The 22,806-nt window shown below is 36.0% G+C and overlaps 1 protein-coding gene across 3 annotated transcripts in view; it reads left to right on the top strand.

The window, feature by feature from the left end:
• MAP4K3 (mitogen-activated protein kinase kinase kinase kinase 3) overlaps positions 1-22,806 on the top strand; it is a 198,075-nt gene that overhangs the window by 149,001 nt on the left and 26,268 nt on the right. For all 3 annotated transcript variants that reach the window (XR_007135149.1, XM_047782228.1, XM_047782229.1), the window contains 9 exons: positions 1,866-1,924; positions 8,054-8,092; positions 8,342-8,395; positions 12,488-12,530; positions 14,052-14,211; positions 15,331-15,443; positions 18,929-18,970; positions 20,979-21,063; positions 22,473-22,552. Coding sequence is in view for 2 of the 3 variants with exons in the window: in XM_047782228.1 (XP_047638184.1) it covers positions 1,866-1,924; positions 8,054-8,092; positions 8,342-8,395; positions 12,488-12,530; positions 14,052-14,211; positions 15,331-15,443; positions 18,929-18,970; positions 20,979-21,063; positions 22,473-22,552 (675 nt within the window). In the remaining variant the exon portion in view is untranslated. The remainder of the gene's footprint in view (positions 1-1,865; positions 1,925-8,053; positions 8,093-8,341; positions 8,396-12,487; positions 12,531-14,051; positions 14,212-15,330; positions 15,444-18,928; positions 18,971-20,978; positions 21,064-22,472; positions 22,553-22,806) is intronic.

Below are 22,806 nucleotides of genomic sequence, written 5' to 3' on the forward strand. Positions count from 1 at the left end.
ATAGCGATTTCATCCTATTAAGATGTATCATTATAAATTAAAGAGAATAGGTGTCCTTTTTCATTAGAATTTTATGTGATATCAGTCTGAGAGTTCACTAATCTTTTTTGTTTGTGATGTATTATCTTTTCTATCAATAATAAGAGTAATTATTATTATTATGCATGGAAGAACCCTATTACTGAAGAAGACAAAATTTGAGCCTTGTCTAAATCAGACTTTTTTGTCAGATTTTTTTTTTTTTTGACAGGTCTTGGAGTATTTAAATGTTAAAGTGCCCTTCATTTAAATGTGATATATTGTTTAGAAGTCTCATATTCCTGGGCCTAAGTTTTTTGTGATCTAGACTTAACTGTGTGTCTTAACAAGGCTGAAGTTATCTATTTACAGGAAAATAAACAAATGGCATTTGAACAAGCATTTATTAGGGCTTAATTAGTGTCTGCCAGGTACATGCTAGACCCCAGGCTGTAGTGAAAAAAGATGGATTTAACAATTTTCCTTTGTTTGAGAAGCTCATGGCCTGGTTACTATTTTTATAGACTTGTAAATAATTAAAAGGCAGTGTAAACGCTGGAGGAGAACTATGTGTTAAATGCTGTGGAGTCATGGAGAAGGTTGCACCTATCTTCCTGGACAGTCTTGGGAGGCTGCTCCAAGGGGATAACTTTTACATTAAGTCTTGTGCATCAGACAAATCTTAGAAAGCACTTAAAGTATACCATATTCTAATGAAAATAAAATTCATTTAAAGTGTTAAATATTCCCCCTTTATTGCTAAAACAGTGCTTGAAATACAGTGATTTTCCGTGGTTGTTGGAAAGCTTTTTTTTTCCCCTCAAGAAGGCATTTGAGGAGTTCCCGTCGTGGCACAGTGGTTAACGAATCCGACTAGGAACCATGAGGTTGCGGGTTCGGTTCCTGCCCTTGCTCAGTGGGTTAAGGATCCGGCGTTGCCGTGAGCTGTGGTGTAGGTTGCAGACGCGGCTCGGATCCCGCATTGCTGTGGCTCTGGCGTAGGCTGGTGGCTACAGCTCCGATTGGACCCCTAGCCTGGGAACCTCCATATGCCGCGGGAGCGGCCCAAGAAATGCCAAAAAAAAAAGGACAAAAAAAATTAAATAAATAAATAAATAAGGCATTTGAGTCAAGCATATATAGTGTTAGTTCCTTAAAATTTCATTCCTTAACCTGTAACCTGCAACATTCAGTGGAAATGTTTAAATAGTTGAAGAACTGCCTTAAAAATATTCATTTGAAGTTTTTGCTATTTAACTCTTTAAAACATTACTCCAGGTCCTTAAATGCTGTTTACAGTCCTTTGCAAGTTCACATGTATAATTTACTTTAAAAGAGCAGTCTATGTTTTTATCTTTAAAAAATTATTACCTGCATGAAGCAGTAGTAGAAATGTGTGAATGTGTGTATATACTTAAAAATTGCAGATTTTATATAGAGAGACAAACTTAAGATTTTTGTTGCTTGTTCTCTTCTTTTTGTTGCTTCATTATAGCTTGAGAATACCTTATTTGAGCTTTTTCTCTTTCTAAAAACTGAAGAGGAGGTGTTAAATGCTGTGGAGTCATGGAGAAATAGCCATAAATTAAACTTGCTTATGTTGTTCAAACAAGTTTCCAGAACAATATTGGACCTAAATAATAATATATAAAAATTAGGACTACAAACTTCTGAAATCTTTTATTGTTGGAAGTCCTACCATGCCTTCTTTTTAAGAACATATAGCAATACAGATTTATTTTTAAGTCTGGGGTTTCTCTTTTAAAAACAATAAAACAGTATATATTAATGTATCATGATTTGTGATATAGTACTATTTTACTAATTATTTTACTTTGTACTGTTAGGATCTACAACTAGACTATGGACAAGGACACCAAAGTAGTTACTTTCTAGGTGCAAACAAGTAAGTAGAATTCTTTTAAAATTAAATTTTAATTTGAGAATAATTAAATTGCCATAAAATATATATTATAGCTTAAATATTTATGGTAGTAAATTGTATTAGTCTGGCAGATACATTTTATAATATGTTTTAACTTTTTTTAGTTATGACTTTGCTAGTAATCTGGCCAGTAATTGTCATAATGGAGATAATCACATTACATTTTTTGTATCAAGCTACTTTTCAACCTTACTTGTTAAAGAAAACTAGGTACATGCCAACTGAAGATGAATATGTTTTGGCAGTTTATTACTTTTATTTGCAAAACTGATCTTTTTATTCCTTAATAACTTGCTTGCTTTGGTGCAGCTCCCAAATGTGCTGGTTTCTAAAAACAGCTGGAAATATTCACCCAGATTGTCTTAACTTTTTAGCTGTTAATAGTCTTTATAAAAGTAGATAATAGTTAAAATGTGTCCGAAGTTTTTTAAGTTATCATTTATTTTATGCAAGAAATGAATCCAACGGTTATCCAAGGTCTACTCTATACCAGGCAGAGTCTAGATAGTGAGAAAGTACCACATGTCTAGGTAGCACAGTAGTGAAAAGGCAGCTTTCAAGGTGTAACAGTTAAAGTTGTTCATAGGCCTAAGTCAGTAAGATATGGAGATGGGACTCTGCTTTTTACCGTAGAAGCTCATTTCCTGAGTTCATGGTTAACTTACCATTATAAAAGCTAATTTATAAGGAAATACTTAAATTGCCAAAATCTCCCAGCTATGTAGGTATTATTTCAATAATCAGAACTACTTAAAATTTCAAAATGTAGTTTCAGTGACACTGGAGGATTAAGGCATATATACCCATATTTTAAGTTAAGCAGTTGAGAAATGATGACTAAAAGGCAAGCTCACATTTAGAGATAAAATTGCAAAATCATGTCTTTCTCCCTTATTATAACTAAATGTTTAAATTTAAATACTCTTTTCTTGACCTAGAAAAGGCTTTGCATGACAGACTAGAATAATGTGTTAGTTTTGATTTAGCTGAACTTAAGTTAAATACTATGATTTTTTTATTTCGTTTTGTTTTTAACCTTATGTTTCCTAAAATGGAAAATAGGTCCAAAATTGCCCTGATTGGAAAATAAAGTTTTATCTAAAGAGTAATTATTGGCTGTTTATAGCTTATCCCAAGTTATCAATGGACAAAATAGGTTAGCAGTAAAAAATTTTGAAATGTTTTTTATGTTATTTTGTCTAAATTTGAAGTCACTAGTTTTAAGGATCTTATTAGCAAGTTTTGATGTATTTTATGAAACTGAATAATTTGGGAAAATATTTTATTTTTCCTTTTTTTATTTTAAATATATCTTTTTATTACGAACTTGTAAAAGTACCCCAAAAAATGGCCCATCACTAAATGCTTTTCCAGATTCCTTAGTTCCCATTGTCTGATTTTTGATTATTAGATGTTTTCATAATATATAGTTACTTTGGCTAGGTAAAATGTTAATAATTTGCCCAACCTTCATTTTTTGATTAATTGGATCCCTGCTTAAGGAACTGTATTCTATATAACGAATCACTGGCAAGGTAGGTTGGCCAAAAGTTTGACCTCTGGCTGTGTTTCGTGTACAGGTATATACATACATGTGACATGAGCATGGATGTAGCACTCTTATTGTGCCGATCTGTCTGCTTTATTCTTGTGACTAGGCAGTGTTTTGAAACTCACAGGATTTCCTGCTTTCTCCATAGGTGATCAGGCAGACAGATTTCCATTTATGGGTTTCCACCTATTCGAGACCATGCAGGAACTATCTACGATAGTTTTTTTTTTTTTTTAATAGAATGCCTATGTATTTTGACTTACTGGCCTGTTTTCTTTTCTTTTGAATTCTGTAATTATCGAGGTTAGCTTTCCTATTTAAAACCAGCAAAGTATTATTTTTAAAAGACAACTCTAAATTATTTCTGATTTTGTTTTTAATGTAAAGCAAAAGTTCTGAAAATAAGTTCTCTTCTAAAGACTTAAATAATAGTGAAAAGAAATTCCTGACATAATTAAATATAGTAGTAGCAAATGCCAGATCCAGAGTCAGGACTTCTTATAAACTATGTAACTTTGAGAAAGTCACCTCAATTTTCTCTAGTAAATGAGGATTATAATAGTACCTCTCTTAGAGGATGCTAAGGGTGAAATGAAGTAATCATTGTAAAGCATTTAGCACATTTAGAGTTTAGTAAATATGTGTTGATTGTCCTTGTTTGTAGTATTTACTCAGTAAACAATTGATGGTAAGAGAAAAGTGAATATGAGGAATAAAATTGCTCTTTTTGTTTTGAAGAAACAGGGAGATTTTTTGGTTTGTTTTCACATATAATCAGGGCAGTACTTACAGATTGTTTTGAGCCAGTAAGGCAGTTTTGAAAGATACTAGTAACCAGCAGCTAATTCAAATATGCTAAATATTTTGGTGGCTATTTTTGATATTTCTCCCTATGAATTTCTTCATTTCATCAGTTTAATCTGTGATCTGTGTTTGTGTATTATTCCATTTTTAACCTTTTTGTCCAAATTTTAGATTGATTTAGTAATTCAGTATGTGAGGGCATCGTTTTTGTTTTGTTTTATTCATTACTTGCTCAAAATTCCGTATAGAAGGAATCCAAGTAGACTAATTGATAATGACATTATTTATTATATAGCATCCAGTTTTGGTGATTACATCGGTATCATTTTTCTCCAGTGCTCTCAAGATACAATATTTAGTACTAAATGAACTTTTCAGGAGTTCCCATCATGGCTCAGCGGAAACGAATCTGACTAGTATCCATGAGGACTTGAATTTGATCCCTGGCCTTGCTCAGTGGATTAAGGATCTGGCGTTGCCGTGAGCTGTGGTGTAGGTGGTCACAGACACTGCTCAGATCTGGTGTTGCTGTGGCTGTGGCGTAGGCCAGTGGCTGCAGCTCCAATTTGACCCCTAGCCTGGGAACCTCCATATGCCACAGGTGCGGCCCTAAGGGGACTAAATAAATAAATAAAAATGGACTTTTCAGCAAATTTAGCCATATTTTATTTTCTCTTTTATAACACTGAAAACCAAATTGTATTTTCTCCTTTTCATAAAGACTTCATGAGTTCTATAACTTTAGTAACAAAATATCTTAACAGAAAGTAGGAAATTTACAAATAAATGAATGGAAAATATATATGGGTCCCTAGCCAATAGGGGAACTGCTTTTTCATGTTCTCTTATTCTTATAGAACCTATACTCCAAGTTTTAAAAAGTAGAATGCCATATAACTCCAATTACATACAGTTAACTGAAAATAAACTACATTTTAGATTTTCCTCTTAATTATTTTCAAATGCTAATATTCTCTACTAGAAAAAGAGATGGACTTTTTCACATCTTCTGAGATGGTGTGAAAGCCAGCTGTATAGTTCAGAGATACAGTTATGTTTAATTTGGAAAAATAGTTTAAAGCAGTGCTTCTGAATTTTTTTTTTTTTAGGGCCACACCTGCGGCATATGGAGGCTCCCTGGCTAGGGGTCAAATTGGAACTACAGTTGCCAGCCTGCACCACAGCCATGGCAATGCGGGATCCAAGCTATGTCTGTGACCCACACCACAGCTCACAGCAATGCCAGATCCTTAACCCACTAAGCAAGGCCAGGGATCAAACCCACATCCTCATGAATACTAGTCAGATTCATTTCCGCTGTGCCACATGGGAACTCCTGAAATTTTTAATCTCAGGATCCCTTTACAGTCTTAAAAATGATGGAGGGCACCAATGAGCTTTTATTATATGGGTTATAAATATCAATATTTATAGTACTAGAAATTTAAAAATACTTGTTTCAAACAGTAATGCATTCATCACATGTTACAAAAAGTCTTTTGTGTATATTAAAAAATTCCTCATTGTTAAGGATTAAATCAAATACCACCTCTTTTTATTTATTTGTTTCGTGTTTTTAAAATTCATTTTATTCGAATGCCACCTCTTAATGGTCCCCTCTTTGTAACACCATTTGGTTCCTCTCATGAGACTTAGAAGCGCCCCTGTATGTGTCAGTGTAATACAACAGACTTTCTGTTGAGGCTCACAAATAATGTTTTTTATGAAGAACAGCTATTTTTTCTGAAACAAAATAATATTAATAAAAAGTGGCCTTTTTTTTTAAATCTCCTTTATGTCTGGCTTAATAGAAGAGAACAGGATTCACATGTCTGTTAACTACTCTCTTATGATATCATATATCTCATAATCTCCAAAAACCTCCGGAGTTTCATTCTCAATGAAAGAGTGAATAAGAGTAAAAAAGTACTTTAGTATTATGAAAATAGTTTTGAACTTACCGACCCCATAAAGGTGCCTAAAAGACCTCCAGGATCCCCAGTCTACACTTTGAGAATTGCTAGTTTAACGAAATGTTGCTTAAGAGTTCCGTCTGTGGCACAGCAGGTTAAAGATGTGGCATTATCTCTGAGTGGTGCAGGTTTGATCCCCGGCCCAGTGTGGAGGGCTAAGGATCCAGTGTTGCTGCAGCTGTGGCTGTAGGTCGTAGCTGTGACTCAGATTCAGTCCCTGGCCCCAAACTTCCATATGCTATGAGTGTGGACAAAAAAGGGGGGAAAAAAAAAAAGGAAAAGAAATGTTGCTTAGCTGATAATAACAAAGAGAGCAGTAAGTTCTTACTGTGTTCCGAATTACTATTCAAAGCATTTTACCTATATTAATTCACTGTATCTTCAGATAAACACTTTGACCTAGGTGCTGTTGTAATTCCCATTTACGGATATGGAAACTGAAGCTTAGGAAAATCAAAGTAACTTATAAGAAGCCACATAACTTACAGTGTCAGAGGCTGTCTTTGCTTCTAACCTGTCATCATTATGCTATACTGCCTCTAGACAGAAGTCCTGCCTTCCTAGAGCTAGCCCTTGAGGAGCTTTGTGAATAGGTAATATATTGGACTGAAATACCTGACTTTTTATCTGCAAAATAAGGTTTGCAGTTAGTTTATGGTGTTCTTATGTCATTTACCACTCCAGATTTAAAACCTTGTCATTTTTTAATACTTAAATTGTTATTAAGCTAGCCTGATTAAAATATTTGAAGGCTAAAATCTATTGTATTAATTATTCATACCAGCGAGCCATACCTTTCAGTTTCTCTGGTTTTATATTTTAGTAATTCTAAGGATAGTTTTTTCCACTATATGTTAGAAGGCGAAATGATTGGACAGTACTGTACCTTACAACTTTTGAGGAGAGTAAATCTGCTGAATCACTTTTACCAAAGTTATCTATCAGTAACCATATTTCTGTCTGTCTCATTAGCTTTAAGAAGGCTATGAGTTTTTATGTTTGAAGAGTAGAATATATACTGCATGAACTTGCAGTGAAAATAAGAAAATTTCAGGAATGCCATTAGTTCTCTCTTACATTCCTGAATATCAAAGTTTTATAAATCATTCCTAATGATAAAATCCTCGCACCTGGTCTGATACAGGCTTAGTATCCCAAAAGTGTAAATGTGTTTGCCAGTACACCACTGGAGAACAGATACTTCAGGTAAGTGAGTGTCTTCTGTGAAAGCAAAGTGCTCCTACATTCATGTATTCACATCACATGCATGCATGCTTTTGCAGAGATCCAACATGCTGAGTTTCATTTTGTAGGATTGCCTGAGAGCATGATTTTTTTAAAGTGTGTCACCTTTCTTAAGAAAAAGAAAATATAATTTCAGTTGTCAGGTAAAATATTCCAGATAAAATGTGAATCCTGGAAACCCCTGACAGTGACGCTGCAGTTATTGTTTTGTCAGTCCTATTGTGACATTTCATGGTGGGTTGTCTTTTGCTTGAATTGGTATTTTTCAGTAAACATGAGGATTTATTTTGTTCATTTAAAATACATGTATGAAGAATACATTAACAACAGAGTAGAGATATCTCATTAAATAAATATAACTATAGTTTTATGGTATAGAGATGATCATTGTAGCAAGTTTTTGGTGAGTAGTAAAAAAGTAATTTAAAAATTTGTGGGTAAAGTTAAAATGATGGAAAATTTTACGTAGTATTTGTTTGCTTTATTAACATTTTTAATTTCTACTTTTCTCTTAAGGAGTCTTCTGAAATCTGTTGAAGAAGAATTACATCAGCGGTAATTTTAATTTTTAATTAAGCTTAAAATACTGTATGTCACAGAGTAGTAAAGCCCATTTGCCCCCTTCTCTCTCATGTTAAGATTGCTTTGTTGTTTTGGTGTTGTTTTAATATTCTGAATTCTATAAACATGTAGGAGTAAAATTCTGTCCTGCTCTAGCCCTTCCTGCATTTTCTAAAATTTCTTCTTAAGCTGTCTCGGTAAAGTCCATTTAGTAACCTTGGAATTATTCTTCTTTGTTCTTAGAGGGCACGTAGCACATTTAGAAGATGATGAAGGGGATGATGATGAATCTAAACAGTAAGTTCTTTTTCCACTTTTGGTAAAAGGAAGGTCATTTAACCTGATTCGGTAAATCTGACAACTTATATTGAAATAATTTTAATATTTCAGTAATACAGTATCATGGGTTGTACCACAGTTTCTTTCCTTTTCTCTATTCTAATTGTATTAGTCGATTCGGGCATCTTTAACAAAATTCCATAGATGGGTGGTTTAAACACCAATTTATTTCTCACAGTTCTGGAGGCTGGGCTGCTAGCAATTCAGTCCCTTTGAAGAGCTCACTTGCAGGTGGCTTCCTTCTCTCCATGTCCTCTCCTGGACCTTCCACAGTGGGTGCATGCAGAGAGAGAAATCTCTCTCCCTCTTATTTTTTTTTTTTTAAGCCACCAGTCCTATCTGATTAGGACCTCACTCTTACGAGCTCAGTTAACCCTAATTACCTCTACAAAGCACTGTTTCCAGATACAGTCACATTGGAGTTAGGACTATAACCTTTTTTTTTTTTTTTTTTTAGGGCCACACTTGTGGTATATTGGAAGTTCCCAGGCCAGAGGTCAAATTGAAGCTGCGGCTGAGGCCACAACCACAGACAGCACTGGATCTGAGCTGCGTCTGCAACCCATGCTATGGCTTATGGAAAAGCTGGATCCTTAAGCCACTGAGTGAGGCCAGGGGTCGAACCTGCTGAACCACAATGGGAAGGCCAGGACTTTAACATATAAATTTTGAGTGGTCACAGTTCAGTCCAGATCCCCCACAAACTCATGTCCTTAATGCATGCAAAATACAGCCATTCAGGAGTTCCTGTCGTGGCGCAGTGGTTAACAAATCCGACTAGGAACCATGAGGTTGCGGGTTCGGTTCCTACCCTTGCTCAGTGGGTTAAGGATCCGGCGTTGCCGTGAGCTGTGGTGTAGGTTGCAGACGCAGCTCGGATCCCGCGTTGCCGTGGCTCTGGCGTAGGCTGGTGGCTACAGCTCCGATTGGACCCCTAGCCTGGGAACCTCCATATGCCGCGGGAGCGGCCCAAGAAATAGCAACAACAACAACAGCAACAACAACAAAAAAGACAAAAGACAAAAAAAAAAATACAGCCATTCTTGGAATTCCCGTCGTGGCACAGCAGAAACCAATCTGACTAGGAACCATGAGGTTGCGGGTTCAATCCCTGGCCTCACCCCGTGTGGGTTAAGGATCTGGCATTGCTGTGAACTGTGGTCTAGGTCACAGACACAGCTCGGATCTGATGTTGTTGTGGCTATGGTGTAGGCTGGCAGCCGTAGCTCCAATTGGACCCCTAGCCTGGGAACCTCCATGTGCTGCGAGTGTGGCCCTAAAAACCAAAGAAAAAAAAATTTTTTTAAATACAGCCATTCCTTCCCAACATCCCTAAAAGTCTTAACTCATTCTAATATCAACTTAAAGTCCAAGGAGTCATCTAAGTATCATCTAAATCACTCTGTTGTACATCTGATGCTCTCTGGATCACCTTCAGGATTATTTTTTGCTCTGTTTGAAGAATAGAGCATGTTTGGCTAGCTCTATCATCCTGTCCTTTCAAATCCAAGGAGTCCCACAGCCTTCCTTCATTTTGTCTTTTTCCCTCTCCTTTTGTGACCACTCATAAATTCTTCACTGAGTGTTCCCTTCGATGAGCACTCTTGGTGTTCTCTTCAGAACATGCTTTCTGATGCCATCCACTTCTAAGCTAATGTGGAGAGGCTGAGAATTTTTTAGATTTCAAGTTCTGATTCCTTTTCACAGAATAATTCCTTCTTTTATTTTTATTTTTTATTTTTTTGCTTTTTAGGGCCCACCCATGGCTTATGGTGGTTTCTAGGCTAGGAGTCTAATCGGAGCTACAACTGCCTGCCTACACCACAGCCACAGCAACATATGATCTGAGCCGCATCTGTGACGTACACCACAGCTCATGGCAACGCCAGATCCTTAACCCACTGAGCGAGGCCAGGGATCGAACCCTCAAGCTCATGGTTCCTAATCAGATTCATTTACACTGCACCACGATGGGAACTCCCAATAATTCCTTCTTTTATTTTCAATTTTGTTAAAAAAGTTTTTTTATTAAACTATAGTTGGTTTACAATGTTGAGCCAATTTCTGCTTTAGATAATCCTTCTTTGGTTCATTACTCTTCTTTCATTTTATTTTAAGCAATAAGAAAGAACCAAGCTGCTCCTTAAAACTTTGCTTAGATATATCTTCAGCTTTATCCCTTGCAGATTTATCCCTTGCAGATTTTCCTTCCACAAAAACACTAGACTATATACACAATTTAGTGTTTATGCCGCTTTGTAACAGGGATTACCTTTCCTTCAGTTTCTAGTAACACAGTCATCATTTCCATCTTAAGACCTCTCCAGAGTGGGCTTTAATGTCCATATTTCTACCAATATTCTGTTAGTGATTGTTTATGTATTCTCTAAGAAAACTTCTCACTAGCTCTCTTCTTTTCTCACTGACCTGCCACTCTTAATGTCCATATTTCTAGTGTGCACTTCAGAATTCTTCCAGCCTTTAACTATGACCCAGTTCCAAAACTGCTTCCACATTTTTAGGCTTTATAGTGGCACTCTACCTCTTGGTAACAAAATATCGTTGGCTGAGTGGCTTGAACAACTGAGGTATGTCACAGTTACAGAGGCTGGGAGGTCCCAGGATAAGGTGCCTGCAGATTCAGCTCCCAGTGAGGGCCCTCTTCTGGCTTGTAGACAGCTGCCCTCTTGCTCTCTTTTCACATGGCCTCTTCTCAGTGTGTATGCACGGGGAGAGAGAGAGAGTTCTCTTCTTATAAAGCCACCAATCCCATTGGATCAGCTCCCTGCCCATATGACCTCACTTAACATCAGTTACCTCCTGGAAATCCCATGTCCAGATAAAAGCATTGAGGGCTTAGAGTTTCAGCATATGAGTTTTGAGTGGACACATTTCAGTCCATAGCATTAGTTGATGGCAAAGAACTTTGAAAAAAATTTACAGAGACAGCAAACATATCCTGTAGTTTAATGTTGTAAATTAGTCATTGCTTGGTAGCTACTGTAATTATTAATACAACTACAAAGGATCTGACTGTATGGTTGATTAAGTTTCATCTGATATGTTTCAAAAAAGCAAATACTTTGGATATAAATGTATTTTTAAGGGGCAATATTTTCACTTAGGTAAGTATCGATATTTAATCATTTTAGATTTTTGTGTGGGGGACTTGTTTTTTTCTTTTTCCTTTTTTTGGCTGTACCTGCGACATATGGAAGTTCTCAGGCCAAGGACTGAATCTAAGCTGCAGCTGTGACCTGTGCCATAGCTGCAGCAACACCAGATCCTTAACCACTGTGCCACAGCAGACTCCTTTTTTTGTCTTTTAAGAAAAATTTGGTTTCCTGAAGTTCCTCTGTGGCTTAGCAGGTTAAGGATCTGTCATTGTCACTGCTGTGGCTCAGGTCACTGCTAAGGGGGTTTGATCCCTGGCCTGGGAACTTAGATATGGCCCAGGCATGGCCAAAAACAAAAAGATGTTGTTTCATGGTAGTGACAAAAGCACTGATAAGCAGTTGGGGACATTGATCTTCCTTTCTGCCTCACCACTCTGTGGCCCTGAATCACATCCCTTAACCTTTTTGGGCCTCAGTTTCCTCATCTGAAATTATTACGCTCAATAATATTTTTTATTTTTAATACTTCTAAAACTCTAGTCTTGAGTTTTAATGAATTTTCACTTCAGTCAATAAATTATGCCTATAATTTTATGGAACATTATGAACTTGAGAGATATTTCATAACTAACAGTAGTAAAAATGAAACTTATACTGTTATGTATATCATTTTGCTGTTTTTCCTTAAACCATGTGATGCCTGTGTTTTTATATTAATTAATTACCTTTCCATTTATATAAGTTGGAATTTTAGTTATCTTTTCCAGTTTTAATTACTAGATATTTGAAGCCAAGAAAGCATGTCTAGTTACTTCTGAATAATACTTCATTTACTTGTTTATTTTCAAAATATCTTTGAAAAATTAATCATATTTTAGTAGTGATTTGTTTGTAAAATAAAGAGTTCTGATTCTAAACTTCAATGTTTTTATAGTTCAACTATGAAAGCCAAGGTTCCCCCTCCTTTGCCACCAAAGGTAAGCAGATTTGTTTTTCATTTTGAATTGTGTGCATGTGTCTGTGTGTCTGTGCGTGTTCCACTTCGACACTGTATGGATACTTACTCTAGCTTATTTTCACTTGGGATCCACAAAGAAAAATCATGAGGAAGTTACAAACTAAGTAGATGATTGTGTTTATTTTTATTTGTCAAATGACAAATTACCCAACCTGTCATTTGTTTATTCTAAATAATAAGTTCTAGAAATTTTTGCAATGAAGTGAGTAAATCAGTAGATTCATATTACACTTGGGTTAGAAAACTCATATCTTTCTTTTTTCTTTCTTTTTTTTTTTCTTTTTTGGCTGCCCCACAGCACATGGAGTTCCTGGGCCAGGGATCAGATTCAAGGCACAGATGTTGCAGCTGCGGCAACGCCATATCCTCAACTCACTGTACTCGGCCAGGGATTGAACCTGCACCCCAGTGCTCCTAAGATGTTGCCAATCCCATTGTACCACAGCAGGAATGCCAGAAAACTCATGTTTTTGTTTTGTTTTTGTCTTTTTGCCTTTTCTAGGGCCGCTGTCTGCGGCATATGAAGGTTCCCAGGCTTGGGGTCCAATCGGAGCTGTAGCCGCCAACCTATACCACAGCCACAGCAACACCAGATCCAAGCCACGTCTGCGACCTACACCACAGCTCACGACAACACCAGATCCTTAACCCACTGAGCAAGGCCAGGGATCGAACCCGCATCCTCATGGTTCCTAGTCGGATTCATTAACCACCGCACCACCACGGGAACTCCCAGAAAACTCATGTTTTTAATAAGTTTTTTTTCTTCAAAATCTATGACTTACTAGTAACTGATTTCCTGAGCATGGATAGAGGATAGTGGTTTATTATAGATATTTAATTTTCAGAATGTACTTTTAAATTGAAAATACAAAATAGGACAATAATTTTCAAAATTTTTTAGCAACAAAATCCTTTTGTCAAACAAAAAGGCATCATAAAATAATTAAATCCCAACTGATGGAATTTTTTTAAGTAAAATGAATTAATATAGGTATGATAATTTAAATTTACTGTATAAGTTCATATGCATAGCAAATTTTAATTATAAAATGACCTGTATATAAAGCGAGTTGTTCCAAGGTTTGAAATCAGGAGTTAAAAATGAAAATTGGCGTCTGACCAGTGTAGATAATCCAGTGTATTACTATATTTTGTTTTCATTTTATACTTAAGAAAATCACAATTCATACAGGTAAATAACACTATTCTTGCTTGTTTAGTTTTACATTAACAGAAATATAACAGAGATCTGAATTTCAAAGAGATAAGTACTGAGCAGTCTTCCCAATAAAGGATACATCATAAGGATTTATAAATTTCCCAAACCTTCAGCTGACTGGAGGTTTTTCTGACTGTATGCACAGAAAGTTTCTTGGGTGTAATGTTTACTTCAGGAAAGATATTTAGTATTTTTCATGTTTAATGAAACAGATAATTTCATGTTTAATCATAAGTCTCCTTTTCTGTATTATTACAGCCAAAGTCCATATTCATACCACAGGAAGCTCATTCTACTGAGGATGATAATCAAGGAACAATCAAGAGATGTCCCACATCAGAAAGCCCAGCAAAGCCATCCCAAGTTCCACCAAGGCCACCACCTCCCAGGTTACCTCCACAGAAGCCTGTTGCTTTAGGTAATGGGGGACCGGAAGGTGAAGTATGAGTGTTGTCAGGTTTTCATAGTGTGTGGGGAAAAATGGAGGGAATCCTTCTTTTAAGAGATTGCTTGAAATTCCTTTGAAAAGAGAAGGAAAGCAATGGCTTTCAAGATGTTTTCTGCTTTTTGCCTCATAGTTTGAAGTGTTTTTATGATAGGGTTACTGTGACCCAGTTGGGGATATTTTGCCCTTTGTTTTTTATTTCATATTTAGCCTTTCCTCTTTTGGACAGATGTTTACGTGCAATTAGTCATTTAGTTAGAGTGTGGCAACAAAAAAAATTAAAAGCTGAACAAACAAGGAAAATATGTTTTAGTCCTAGGCTACTTCTGTTTTAGAAAAAAAAGAGGAGTTCCCGTCATGGCCCAGTGGAAACGAATCTGACTAGGAACCATGAGGTTGCAGGTTCAATCCCTGACCTCACTCAGTGGGTTAAGGATCCAGCATTGCCATGAGCTGTGGTGTAGGTCGAAGATGTGACTCAGATCCCGCGTTACTGTGGCTGTGGCAAGGGCCAGCAGCTGTAGCTCCTATTCAACCCCTAGCCTGGGAACATCCATATGCCACAGGTGCGGCCCCAAAAAGACCAAAAAAAAAAAATTAGAAAAAAAAGAGGATACCTTGTCTAACTCATTTATTTCATTTAATCATTTTTAGAAAAATGATTGTCAGTATTTGCTAGGTATTTGCCTCCAAATTAATACTAGAAGGTGCTGTTTTAATTCTGTAAAATGTCTTATGTGTTATGTAGAAGAAGCAGTTAAAAAAAGAGCAACTAATGTTTCTTGGATAACAGACTGTGAATTGCCCCTTTCCTTAAAGTAGTTATGTATTCAATATTTTTTTCTTTTTTATCACGTTTATGTACTTAGATACAACCTGAATTTTAATTTGCCTATAAGAGAAAAATAGAGATAAAAGTAGAAGAACATATATATAGAACTTGTTACAGTACGAAATATTTTGATTTGGTAATCCAAATGAACGCTGAAACTGCTTCAGAGATATTTTTGTTTTCTACTTGATAATCTTCTGAATGAAAATTCTCATTAAAATCAGTCCTTTTTTAATATATCTAAACATATCCTTTTGAAGGAAATGGAGTGAGCTCCTTCCAGTTAAATGGTGAACGAGATGGTTCATTGTATCAACAACAGAATGACCATAGAGGCACAAACCTTTCAAGAAAAGAAAAGAAAGATGTACCAGTAGGTATTTATATTCATAAGCTCTACCTGTATTTGTTTCCTTTTTCACTATTAAATTTTTTTCAGTTATAATTAGTGAAACTATAGCAGTTATATATTTTATAATTAGTATATTTATAATTTAGTATGTTAATTATAATGATAATAGGTTGTTTAAATCTTAAAAAAATCGACCTTGCTGTGGTAAATTTGAATGAAGTTTTTCTGCTATTTAGGCCAATTTGTTATATAGCCTATTATAAAATGTGACCTTCTGCATACAAGTAAACACTTAGTATTCTTGTGATTATTGGAAAAATATTACTATTCTCATCGATGAGAATTGATCCTTATTCGTATTTCCTTTTACAGTCTCAAGAACTTAATGGAAAGAAGGACTTGGACAGATAAGGAAAGCCATAGCTTCTACCTCAGGACAAATTTCTGTTACACAATTTGTGATATTACTACTCTTAAAGAAAGTAATGGCGTTCCCTTGTGGTGCGGCTCATGTCGCTGTTGAGGCAGGGTTCATTCCCTGGCCCAGGAATTATCACATGCTGTGGACATGGCCAAAAAGAAAGAAAATAGCTAACAAGGAGGAAGGATTAAGATTATTTTCTAGTAGGGGAGTTCCCATTGTGGCTCAGTGGTTAATGAATCTGACTAGGAACTATGAGGTTGCGGGTTCAGTCCCTGGCCTTGCTCAGTGGGTTAAGGATCCAGCATTGCCTTGAGCTGTGGTGTAGGGTGCAGGCGCGGCTCGGATCCCGCGTTGCTGTGGCTCTGGCGTTGGCTGGTGGCTATGGCTCCGATTAGACCCCTAGCCTGGGAACCTCCATATGCCACACAGGAGCGGCCCAAGAAATGGCAAAAAGACAAAAAAAAAAAAAAAGATTATTTTCTAGTAGGTATAAAATGTCACTTCAGGAAAGATGAAATTAGCCTTATCAGCTATTCTTATTACAAATGTTAGGTAAAACACTATAACAGAACTACTAAAACATAAATAGAATTTATCAGGGAGATTAAAATTTTTTGATATTTGTAAAATATTTGCCCTTGATCATTAGAAGACATTTATCCATTATCATGAAAACAAAACAAAAAATCCTTAAAATTCCCAATTCAGCAGATGCCAATGAGATCATAAGACATATTTGGGGATAAGTTTCTGTATATACAAATATTTGTTACAGAGGCCTATAGGACATTTAATATGTTTATGTGCATATGGTTATGGTTTTGTGCAGTAAGAACATTGCTAAAGGCTTTTGTACTGTTCAACTGTTTTATAAAATTTTACTGTAGATTATGTCATACCATTTTTTATAATTTACTTAAAGTATTTGGGGTTATCCATTGTAACTTGTTAAACTTAGGACATTTATAACAAAAGCGAAATGTCCTTTAGTAATAGGGTTATGAAGTCTGTCCAACTGAATAGTGCCTTTTTGCTTTCATCAGTTTAAATTTTGGTAGCCCCGCTAATGTAGTAGTACAAAAATGCAGCTTAATGGCTCTGCAGCACAGTGTAATAACTTTTGAGAGATGAGTATCTTTTTTAATTTAGGCATTTTAGTTCACTTTTTTCTGTTACCCCATTTTACTAGGATAAGGAGCTAGTATTTAAACTAAGTCTCAATATTTCTAAAATAACCTATGTCGTGACTGTATCATATGATAAAGAGTATCCATAGTATATTGAAACATGATTCCACTTCGTATAGCTTCTTCAAATTATTTACAGCCAGTATTTTCAGTACTTAAGTTAAATCTGACAGTCATAGCATTCAGAACTCCCTAATTAAAAATGATATTGTGGGGAGTTCCCATTATGGTGCAGCAGAAACGAATCTGACCACTTACCATGAGAACACAGGTTTGATCCCTGGCCTCGCTCAGTGGGTTAAGGATCCGGCATTGCCCTGAGCTGTGATGTAGGTCACAGACACAGCTTGGATCCCAAGTTGCTATGGCTGTGACGTAAGCCAGCAGCTGTAGCTCCCATTTGACCCCTAGCCTGGGAACCTTCCTTATGCTGCGGGTGCAGCCCTGAAAAGACCCCCCAAAAAATGACACTTGGGGAGTTCCCATCATGGCTCAATGGTAATGTGCCCCACTAGTATCCATGAAGATACAGGTTCAATCCCTGGCATTGCTCAGTAGGTTAAGGATCCAGTGTTGCCACGAGCTGTGGTATATGTCACAGACGTGGCGTGGATCTGGCATTGCTGTTGCTGTGGCTGTGGTGTAGGTTGGCACCTGTGACTCCAATTCTGCCCCTAGCCTGGGAACTTCCTTAAGCTGCGGGTGCGGCCCTAAAAAGCAAAAAAAAATCATTTAAAAAATGACATTTTGCTGAAATAGATGGGAGTTCCCTTGTGGATCAGTGGGTTAAGGATCTGGCATTGTCGCTGCTGTGGCTCATGTTGCTACTGTGGTGTGTGTTCCATTCCTGGCCCAAGAACTGATGCATGTCGCAGGCTTGGCCCAAAAAAGCATAGATGAAGTTTAGTAATTTAACAACATCAATGTAAAAATAAGTACAGAAGTTATTTGCAAAAATGGAAAAAATTATCAGAAATCAATGCTATTGTTAGGCTGTATGTCCTCATAAACACATCTACAGAGTAAAATTTCAGTATTTTATTTCTTATGGGTATAACACTATTTTATTAACTCTTAAAATTTCACTGACAATGTTGGTCATGCCTCATGCTCAGATTCTTGAAATAAGAGACATATGGACAGAGTTTTAAGGGTGCAATGTGAAACACAGCATAATATACTAACAAAATTTAAGAGGAGGTATAACTATATCTCTGTACTCAAGTATAGGCCCTGCAAGGAGAAGAAAAGCTCAGGACTGAAAGAGGTCCTTGATTGCTAGCAGAATCTCCCTTTGACTTCAGACTTGAGACAAACCAGAGTCTTGTCAGCTTACAAAAACCACTGACTTCAGGACTAACAGTAACAGGATTGGAAAGAGCCAGTTCAAGATTGTGGGGGCCAGTCTGGAGGCGTTGCCATGAGCTGTGGTGTAGATCAGAGATGCGGCTCAGATCCCGTGTTGCTGTGTGTGTTGTGTAGGCGAGCAGCTACAGCTCCTGATTCAATCCCTAGCCTGGGAACTTCCGTGTGCCATGGGTGCGACCCTAAAAATGCAAAAAAAATCAAAAAAAAATGTTGCCTAAGACCCAGTGTTAAGGCAAAGAACAAGTTGATAAACAGTGAATAACTATTTATTTTCCAAACACACAAAAACAGTATTTCTATGGGAACATGTATATAAATAGATGCAAAAAGATCTGGAAGAGTACACAGGAAACCATTTGGGGTGTTGGGGGACAGGTACTAGGACTAAGTGGACTTGTGGAAGGATTATAGGGAACTTCAGTATTACCTGTAATGTTTTGACAAAGAATTCCAATACACATATTTGAAATACAGTGTTGGTATCCCAAACAACGAGAAGTATAATCATGCATGTGTTCTTTTTCTAGAAGCCTATTAGTAACGGCCTACCCCCAACACCTAAAGTACATGTAAGTATAAATATTAAATAGATTAAGTTTTCAAACTAAATTCAGTGACAGATAATTGCCTGAATGTGTACCTCTCGTTAGACATTTCTGCTTATTCTAAAGAACCTCTATTATTATTGAAAAATATCTAGGAGACTGCTGACTCAAATATGATTACATCTGAAAAGTAGCTTTTGAAGAGAAAATTATGATAATTTACACATTGTAAAGCTCCTTTGAAAATTCATTAATGTTTTCTTTGCATATATTTTCGAAGAAATGTGAAAAAGGCATATATGTATGTAGTAGAAAGTACAAAATATTGATGTAATACATTTTTCTAACCTGTTTTCAATTATCAAAAACGATTTTAGAACTAGAAGGAGCATGAGTTAAACCGAGACCCAAAGGTCTTAGTCATCAAGATCACAAAAGTCCACCCAACTCACCAGACCTAGAACGTGGACATCCTATTGTTATAGTCCTACTAGGTTTTTTATATTTAAGTATACCATGCTGTCTTTTTAGGCTTAAAATTATATTAATTCAGCATAATTTTAGGTTAGTATGGTTAGAACTACATTTTTGCTGATACAGATCTATAATCTGAAACCTTATAGACTAGTTTGACAATGTCCATAGTTTTTCTAGTTCTGAATCTCCCAACTCTACTTTTTATTTAGCCTTTTTACTTTTTAATTCTACTTTTTATTATAAAGATCTGAATAATTATACCTCATCTAACAAAAAGAATTGTTGATTGTAAAGGACTCTCGGACCTAGCAGATATATATATATACACACGTAGACAGTAGGGATGAGATTTCCTATTGAGCTATGAGATAAAACTACTTATCAGGTATACAGTTGGCAGAGAAGAGCTGATGACTGTGGACCAACTATACCAATTAGCTTTAGTTTGGGACTAATTTGATTGTTTTGTACATCATTTTGTCATTTGGATTTTTAGGGATTTAGCAGTACCTTAACATATGAATATTGGTACCTATCTTAAAGAATATTTATTAGGATTAGTTAAGTGACATAATTTCTGCCCTACACCATAAAAATATTTTTTACTGTTCTACTGCCTGATCGTATTGCCAGGCTGTGGTTCTTTTAAGGGAACTAAAATCTTAAAAATACTGGTTGTTAGGTTTCTATGAGTAAAAAGGAAATCTTAAGATTTATTATTTTATTACTTTGATTATTTTGTGTTAATATTTTTAATCTTCTTTAGTCAACTATAATCACTCACAGTATTATCTCCATGTTCGTGAAGAAAACATTCCTACTCTAAAATCATGCACCAAATATTCCTTTATTCTTTTTCCTTTATGTTCTTGGTAGTAAAAGTGATTAAATGAGTAAGGTTTTTTGTATTTATTTATTCTAACCAGAACAATAATTTCAAAATTAACATTTTACTCTTTGAAGATCAAAAAATTTTCAAATGAATTGTTATATTTCATTATAAGATATTTACTGTCTGAAAGGTTTGTAAATGAGCTTGGTAAATAAATATATTAACATCAAAGAATAAAGCTTTTTGTTGAATCCTTTCAGGGAAAATAATCAGATTGTTCAGTTTTTTTTAAAAAAGTGGATCTCTATGTTTTGTTTAAAGTATAATTGATTTATGGGTCTTCATTTTTAAAATTACATATAAGAATTTCAAATCAACGTACTTCTTCAATATCATATTAAATTGAAAGATTAATGTTATTTTTAGGCTCATGAAACCAAATAAAATTTTCACCTTTATAGAGATTATGATTTCCTTTTTACCAGAAAATATTGTATTACTCCTCATGTAGAACATACAAGTAATACTTATGTAAGCAAATTATTGTGCAGCATTGGTTGCTATTACTCTTTGTTGATTTGAGAAGATAGGAAGAATAAAATGACTCTCTTAAGTAAAGGCTTGTATCATCTGACAGTCCTTGTTGTGCCTGGAACCTCCATGCACTATAAGGCAAATGACTAGGACTCGATATATTTATTTGGTTATTTTGTGTTTTTCCAGATGGGTGCATGTTTTTCAAAGGTTTTTAATGGATGTCCCTTGAAAATTCACTGTGCAACATCATGGATAAACCCAGACACAAGAGGTAGTCGTAGATGTTTTTGTCTTTTATCTTTCTGATTGTTTAGTGTTTTCATGAAGCTGTGAAAGCACTCAGTTTTAATCACTTTCTGCATATCCTTCTGGAAAAAATATTTTCTTACAATTAAAAAAATTTTTCAGGTAAATATGTTTCTCTGTGTTATTAACAGTGTTTGAGATGACCCATGATATTAAAATTTCACTGTGTAGTTACCATATTAATGTATTGAAGCTATATACTCTGTGCCATCTATCTGTATAAAGATATACATGGAGATACAGAGAAACATAGGCCCACTCTTGCTTGCTCTCTCTCCTCTCCCACCCGACACACAACACACACACACACACACATACACACACACACACATTCTTACTAAATCTTTTAAAAAGTCAAGGTATAAGTACTTTTATTTCACAGGTAAAGAAAATGACACTCAGGTTCATTGTTTCACAGCCAGTCAGTCAGTATTAGAGCTGCAGTTTGAACCCAGTTCAGTGTTGTCTGACCGCAGAGCTTGTGCCCTTCATCTCCCAGTACTAATCCTAAATATGGGGCAGTGTAGGAATGCTCTTGGCAGTTGTTCTCAGCATACTTCAGTTTAGTCTGTGGAAGTTCTTCACCTGCTATTTTATGTTATCATAAAAACCAATCAAACAGGACCATGGCCAAACTTCTAATATCTTCTAGGAGGTATTGAGTACCCTAGCAAGTATCTAAGTTTTAGTTAACTTTTTAAATAGGTAATAGTCAGATCCTAGATTTTTAATATTGGCTTGTAATAATGGTCCATCTGCAAAAATATTTTAAGTCTGTATCAGTTGTTCTTGATTTACATTCTGTATGTCAGTTGCACTTGAGCGTCTCCAGGAGGGAATTTAGAAAAGAAGCTACAGGTTCTCTTCCATTCCTTGGCATCCCCTGATAAGCGGGGAGTCCTAGCATGCCGTTCTTCAGAACCTCTTTTCAGCAGTTCCCTTCCAGGCTCTGTGGTTAACAAACCTGACTAGGAACCATGAGGATGCGGGTTCGATCCCTGGCTTCGCTCAGTGGATTGAGAATCCAGATCCTGCGTTGCTGTAACTGTGGTGTAGGCCGGCAGCTGTAGCTCCGATTCAACCCCTAGCCTGGGAATTTATATATGCCATGGGTGCGGCCCTAAAAAGCAAAAACAAAAAAATTCTTTTAAAAAAGTTTTCTTCACTGCTTTGAGGCTGATATCTGCATATAATCCAATACGCTGAGCTAGAGTTTCTAACTACTTATTTGCATTAAAATAAAAAATACTGCCTACAGACCATACCAATTCTTTTTTCACATGTTAATGTATATATACTTAATTTTAGATTATATGAATCCACTCAAAAAATATTTTATACGTCACGATCAGTGGAGTACTTTTCTCATTTCAGATCAGTACTTGATATTTGGTGCTGAAGAAGGGATTTATACCTTAAATCTCAATGAACTTCATGAAACATCAATGGAACAGGTATATTATTTTATATTTTTCCTTTTTTTAATTCTTTTTTTTTTCCGGTCTTTTTAGGGACACACCCACAGCACACGAAGGTTCCCAGGCCAGGAGTCAAATCTGCGCTGTAGCTGTTGGCCCACACCACAGCCTCAGCAACACCAGATCTGAGCCGCGTCTGTGACCTACATCACAGCTCACGGCAATGCCAGATCCTTAACCCTCTGAGCAAGGACAAGGATCGAACCTGCATCCTCATGGATACCAGTTGG

This window comes from Phacochoerus africanus, chromosome 5, assembly GCF_016906955.1.
Source record: "Phacochoerus africanus isolate WHEZ1 chromosome 5, ROS_Pafr_v1, whole genome shotgun sequence".
NCBI lineage: Eukaryota > Metazoa > Chordata > Mammalia > Artiodactyla > Suidae > Phacochoerus > Phacochoerus africanus.